The sequence below is a fragment of the Copadichromis virginalis genome, linkage group LG18, assembly GCF_057382275.1.
Source record: "Copadichromis virginalis isolate Kocher_CV1m ecotype Utaka linkage group LG18, C_Virginalis_male_GT1.1, whole genome shotgun sequence".
Classification (NCBI taxonomy): Eukaryota; Metazoa; Chordata; class Actinopteri; order Cichliformes; family Cichlidae; genus Copadichromis; species Copadichromis virginalis.
Genome location: NC_140635.1, coordinates 26,504,502 through 26,511,166, shown reverse-complemented (window position 1 = coordinate 26,511,166; position 6,665 = coordinate 26,504,502). Strand labels below are relative to the sequence as shown.

General features: G+C 41.9%; 1 protein-coding gene across 1 annotated transcript; it reads right to left on the bottom strand.

Annotated features, from left to right (window-relative positions):
• Positions 1 to 6,443, bottom strand: LOC146688056 (neuromedin-U receptor 1-like). Its single transcript, XM_085438703.1, has 4 exons — positions 6,126 to 6,443; positions 3,927 to 4,662; positions 1,609 to 1,842; positions 1 to 1,374 (listed from the first exon to the last, which is right to left on the bottom strand). Exons 2-4 carry the CDS (start codon positions 4,621 to 4,623, stop codon positions 1,049 to 1,051), a joined length of 1,257 nt encoding a protein of 418 aa, XP_085294829.1. The 5' UTR covers positions 4,624 to 4,662; positions 6,126 to 6,443; the 3' UTR covers positions 1 to 1,048.
• Between the last annotated feature and the right edge of the window lie 222 nt (positions 6,444 to 6,665).

The window sequence follows — 6,665 nt, the reverse complement described above, 5'->3', positions numbered from 1 at the left end:
TTTAATGGTGCACACCATAAAAAGATATTGTAAACATGTCATATGTACACATTGTGCATCAAAAAGTAATTAAAGCAATAGGTAAACAATAGCACCGCTTACCAGCAAAGCAGAAAATGAATGGGACTGAGCAATAACCATATGTCAAATTATGCTGCAGTGAAAACTTAAGCAATATGTAGAGTTACTAGTCATGTACATTGTATACAAGTCCATAATATACGTATCAATATATGTGGAACCTCTGTGGCAACTGCTACATAATATCAATGATTCTTTAGTATTTTCAGAATATAATGTAAATACTTGTGTCATGATTAGCGTCCGTAGTGGTTATAAATATCAAACCGTTTCATGTACACTTCGTTGGCTTTCATTCACAGACAAATGTATTCAGTGTTACTGCTGCTAGGAGTGTGTTAATGGGCTGTAGAGCAGCATGTAGGCAAGCCTGGAAATATTATTCATTGCATTACACAGTATGTATGTAATAAATACATTCACATCCATTTCCAATAGAAAGCGTTTACTTTTGATGCATTTGATGGGATGCCAATGCATAAAAATGCTGCTGCATCATCTATGTGGCAGTGCAGTAACCTCAGTGTGCGGTCTTGTTGGTCTTCACTCTGAATGTAATTTCAGTCATTGTTCTTTTTACACTCTGGGACTTGTTGATAAAAATGATTATAGAGTAAAAGCATGCAGGAGGGAAATATGCTTGTTTTCTCTTAAGGTGAGGCGCCTCAGGAACCACCTTTTAGCTCATCCGGCTGAAGGACCGTCTATTTCTGTCCATCCACAGTTCACAAGACCTGCTGCTCCCCCTACAGTATTTGTCAGATTTTAGTGTAATATTTGTAGTTTTTTGGGCAATAGCCTGTGAATTGTGTTCATTGTGAGTCATATCAGCTGCTAAGACACAGATTCTGGTTGTGTTCGAGATCTATATGAATGCAGGAACATCGTTTTCCATAATGTTAGTGGTGCTTGGTGCAGAACTCTTGTTTATTCAGTTTTTCCTTTACTTCCTTTGTCTCCTAAAGGCTCAAAAGGCTCCAGAAGTCATTTTGTTACTTTGGGATGTTTTTTCACGCAGGGTGCTGCGTTGAGTCATCTGGAAGCTCCTCGAGTGTTCTCTCCAGCTGTTAGAGTAGCAGGTAATGTGGCTAAACATTTCTCTGAACCTGGTGGACATGAGGTTGTAGAGGATGGGGTTGACGGCGGAGCTCAGGTAGAAGAGAACTCCAGAGATGACGTGGACATGCTCGAAGATCCTGCGGTGCTGCTCGTATGATATGTTGATGTAGCTCCACATCAAGCGATCGATGTGGAAGGGAGCCCAACACAGGCCAAAGACAACCACCAGCACACCTAGAGCAGATGGAACAATGGATGTGATTCATGGGGCACATAAATTTTGTTTTGGGACACCAGTAAAGTCTTTAATGGCAGATGACTAGTTAAACAAAATATTGTAAATAATCTTAAAATAATGAATTTAAACACAAACATTTCAGAAATGTTGACTATGGGGTCTTGATTTTTGTAGGGTTAGGGTTGTTGCCAATTTAATTTAGAATAAAAATATAGTAAAATAACACCTACATAGCATTTTGGTTACTTGCACATTTCGTTTGCTCAGCCTCTGATTGTGGGAGCTGGAGATACTTTCAGAACCGAAGCCACCGTTAGTATCCACCGTGGTCAGCACCCTCTCCCTGCGCAGCCTCAAGCCAATGAGCAGGTAGAGAACGCTAATGATCAGCATGGGGAGCAGGAAGAAGACCAGCGTGGAGATCAGGATGATTAAGTTGTACATCCAGATGGGTTTGACCAGATCTGAGGATATATATAAGATAGGATAGCAAGAGAAACAGAATAAATCTGAGCAGTGCAAATAAAAATGTCTAACGCAGACTTTAACCTGGCAGCTGTCTTCAAGGTTTCTCATGTGACATCACGTACACAGTACTTGTTGCTAGAGAAAAATATTTGTTTCCCGACTAGTTGGAAGTGTTTCCTGGAGGTTGCTTGCTCTGGCTGGGTGAAATCCAGACAAAGACGGTGCTGCATCAAAGACCTCTGAGAGATTGCTTTGATTTCTAGCAGATTCTAACTGCTGCCTGTAGTTTTTCATGTTTCTTTGCAGACGCTTGTTAACCGCTACTCAAGCTGGAGTAAAACTTGAAAAACTGAGACACAAACATGAAAATGGAGTAGGTTCACCTTTAGATTAAAGGTTGAGCCTCAGCACTGCAGTCAACATGCTTCAAAATGCATCATTTTTACTTTGAAGGCAAATGGTCTTCATTTTCAGTTTGTGCCACCGTTTTTGCAGATTACCTACACCTCAGAGAGTAGCTGGCCAGTGCATCACTTCCATGCAAACTTTGGGTGATCACAGCAATAAGACAGCGACCGAAGCAATCGTGAGGAGGGTTTTGTGAACTGTTCGAAGAAGATGTATTTTCCCCTAGTGATGGAGACTGGGCTTTAGCAGGCATTTTCCTAGCAACCTCCAGCAACTAGTGGGGGAGTACTCAATTTTCTTTCACTACCGGTGGTTGGCACAGTCACAACCTGGTCTCTAAGCCCGTGTGACTGGGTCCTATATCATTTTCTCCATTGTCACTATGGCTATCACATCCAAAATGGCCAACAAGTTCATGTCATATGATTAGCAGTCTGTAAAATGCTATTAGCATAAAGTAATGGTTGCTCGTGGACATGTCTGAACCTGTCCTACCTTCGTTTTGCTCTAGGCCAAATTATTTCAAGTAGAAAGAAGACGTCTAAAGCAAATTCTCTTCTATCTGTCTGTTGTATATTCAAAACGGCAACTTCATACAATGCTTCAGCTTGATTCCCCGAATATTATCCAGAGCTCATGCTTGAAAATGATTATAGATCACAATTCCAGGTATACCATTACTTTTAACTGTTAATTTGCTAGCTGGGACCACATCCTCATTTAGGTTTGACAGTGTTTCTAGAAGATAATAGCAGATGGTCTGAGCATAAATTGAAGGTGCGGTTTGGGAAAGGCCTCAGAGGGGACTGACGGCGGCTCCTGGGTCAGGCAGATCCCCATGTTTTAATGAGAAGTGAATTAATTGAAAAAGGGAGGGAGGATGGGACATGAAAACAAGAATGAATAGCTTGTAGTGCTCAGGAGGTCAGATGTATGGAGGTGTGGTCCTGCTCCTTAAATTCAGGTAAATTATTTCCAATACGCAGTCAGGTTTCTGGGTTTTGTTTTGTTTTTTTACCCAAACTATAACCATGAAAATGTCTGGTAACAGTCTGTTAGAAAAACCACTACTTTGTTCCAGACTGAAATATTGCAAGAGCTATAACGTAGATTGCCTCTTGCAATATTAAAGCTACTTTCAGCTGCTCTCTTAGTCATAAAGGGTCATAACAGCAGGTTGTTCTCCATATTTGATTTAGCAGTTATATGCCAGATACCCTTCCTGACACAACCCCCTAGGGATTTGTGGTCTCATAATCTGGCAAGCCAGGTTAATACTGCTGCTACCAAAGTGTAGTATCACGTACTGTATTCAGTGTACTGGGACGAACTTTACAGTAGTGATCCCAGACAAGATTTACTGATATTGCTCAGGACTTGAGTAAAGTGTTTCAACAGTGATTAAATGATTAATCACTGTTACAGATGGCATCCAGTTATCTATGTGCAGCTCAGGAAGGTTCGCTTTTTCTATCGAGCACCATCACCAAGCCCAACACTTTGGTTTATGAATGAAAACCATTGGTTTTTGACATCTTACTGTACTGAGTGGTAAAGAGTAACCCTTATACCTGCTTTAAATCAGCAGGTGAACACGCTTACATTACCAGAGAGCTTCTAGCATATCTGCAGACCGTATAAAGTAAAACTAAAATATAAATTCTGTACATACGGCAGATAGCAGATCGGGGAAACTGTCGACCAAACTGTGGCGGCAGCACTTCGATCCCATGCAGACTGGTGTTTGGCAAAGCGCACAGCATGGACAGCCCCCACAACATGAGGATGACCCTCTTAACGTGAGCACGTGTGGTCAAATGCTTGACTTTGAGGGGGTGCACCACCGCCACGTAGCGCTCCACGCTGAGTGCAGTGACATTGAGGATGGAAGCAAAGCAGACAGTTTCAAATAGGAAGGTTTTAAAATAGCATCCCCCTTCTCCGAGCAGGAAGGGGTAGTTCTGCCACATCTCGTAGATCTCTAACGGCATCCCCAGAAGCAGCACCAGCAGGTCGGACGCAGCCAGGCTCAGCAAGTAGTAATTGGTTGGCGTTTGCATCACCCTGTAGCGTAAAATGACCGCACAGGTCAGGGAATTGCCCAGGACACCCACGATGAAGATGGTGAGGTAAGTGACACAGACAGGGAGAAACATGGGGGATTTTGATTCCCCCAGATTTTTGGATAGGTACTTGTCCTCAGTCAAGCAAAGCTTTTCTTCCAGATCTTCTTGAGTGGCGTTCGTCAACACCCAGGAGATATTCATTCCACACACCACAGCAGAATCGGGGCATCCTAAGTCACTGAGTTCTCTGTCACCAGTTAAAATGGCTGCAAGAGAGTTGAAGGTGCAGTTAGGTATCGGCATCGTGGTGACTGGACAGCAGGTTCCTCAACTAATATAAACCTGATGGAAAAAGAAAAAGGAGACAGTGTGAATTTTAAAGGATTCCTTAAACACTCATGCGTCAGAAAAGGGTGAAGGCTCTTTAAGCTGCAGCCTTATTCACAACGTGGTTCGACAAAGCAGATGGATCTGCATATTTGATTTGACATATTGTTACACCAGATGCCCTTCCTGACACAACCCTCCCAGAGATTTGTAGCTCCTTCTGTTCTAAAAGGATCTTTTATATGTTAGGTGAGCGCAGTATCCGCTACACTATGGAGCCAGTCAGGAATCTGTAAAAGTAGAAAGTAGGAAGTTTGATATTTAACATCTGATGGGATCAACTAGTGTTGTGATTTTAAAAAAATCTGAATTAAAAATGCAAACAGTTCATAATTAACGGTTGTTGAAGTGAAATAATACATTCATCTATGAGGCAGGGAAATGATACTGAAGATGCTGCTCCTTTGTATCTTGAGAACTATAGGATCCTGCTGTTTGAAGCTTGGCAATTAGCTTTATATATAAGACGTAGCCCCCACGATATCATGTATCAGTCAGTGCGCTGCAGTTTTGGCCAAGAACTACATGTCATCAGCTAATATTAGCTGCGTTCATAGTGTGGCACATTAGTAACAGATGTAAATAGAATAATAGCAGAAATTCCCTCACTGAAGTTGGAGTGCAGACTTTCTTTAACTATCTCTTCGACAGCACAACTGCACTGTGAATCCTTTTATCTGTCAGCGACTTCAATTAACTGAGGTGACACCAAGCAGACAGCTAGATGATAGCTGCCTGTCGCCCCCCTCACGCATAATCACATGTAATTTTAGACTTCAGTATAATTAAGACATCTAATTTAAAAACAATCCCCCCAAAGTAGTCTCATGGCATTACAGGTTGGCTTCAGCCCAGGCAGCTGTTGCTGGAGAATAAATGTAGGCATACCTTGTCCTTGGCTACTGTAATGTCCAACCTTGACATGATAAAATTTCAAGCCTCTGATTTAAAAAAGAAGAAGAAGCTTAGGTTCAAGTACAAAAGAAAGAAGTAAGCTCAGTGACTTTTTAATATTAATATAACTTTGATTGGATGTTTGCATCCTATGTGTTTTGTATCTCTACATAAAGAAAAGACAGTTGTTGGCTTTCATCTATAGCAACTAGCAGCAGCCCAATCAGTTCACTGAATCCCTGATATGATAAGAATGTTCAGCACATGCTTTCTAATTATCTTTAATATGTTTAATATCCTCTCTGGTCCTCTCGACAAAAATTGATTTTACGATTAACAGCACTGTCACAATATTGCCCTGTTAGAAATTTATGTTCAGCAGAATACAGACGCCAGGGAGGCTGTTTAGATGTGTTTAGGCTGTGTTTGGATTCCCCCACGGGGATTTCTATATCGTTGTAACAGGCAGCGGAGTTGTTAAGATAACTTCAAATGAGGTACAAACAAAAAGGACAAACACTCACCTGCAGTTTGTGGTCTTTATACTCTTCTTATCTACAGGATTCGCAAGAGCTGAAGAAATGAGGGAAGATGGGTGATTGTCATGTTTCTCTGCATCCTGGACTTTTTTCTGACACTTTATCTTGACCGCCTTGGTGCCTTGGTGCGTCACAACTGGCTCGGCTTCCCGTATTTGATGGCTGGTGTTCAGCCCGCCTCTCGCTCTCTCTCTCTCTGTCTCTCTCTCTCTCTCTCCATCTCTCTTTATCCCTGGAGTATCTTCTCGCGTCCATCCATCACTACATGCTTTATCTTTCTCCTCCAATTCAACTTGTTTTCATCTTTTCTTCTCATCTTACTCTCGACACCGTGATACACACTTTCATGAACCTAGCCTGCACAGACACTACCTGCCTTGTGATCCTGCATTATATTGCTTTCACAGATATTGCACCGGTGAGAAAATTAAAGGTGAGATTGCTTTGACCCTAAAGCCTGCGAGCTGAGTACAGGTATGTGTGGTGTATGTGTGTGTGTGTGTGTGTGTGTGTGTGCTCCCGTTT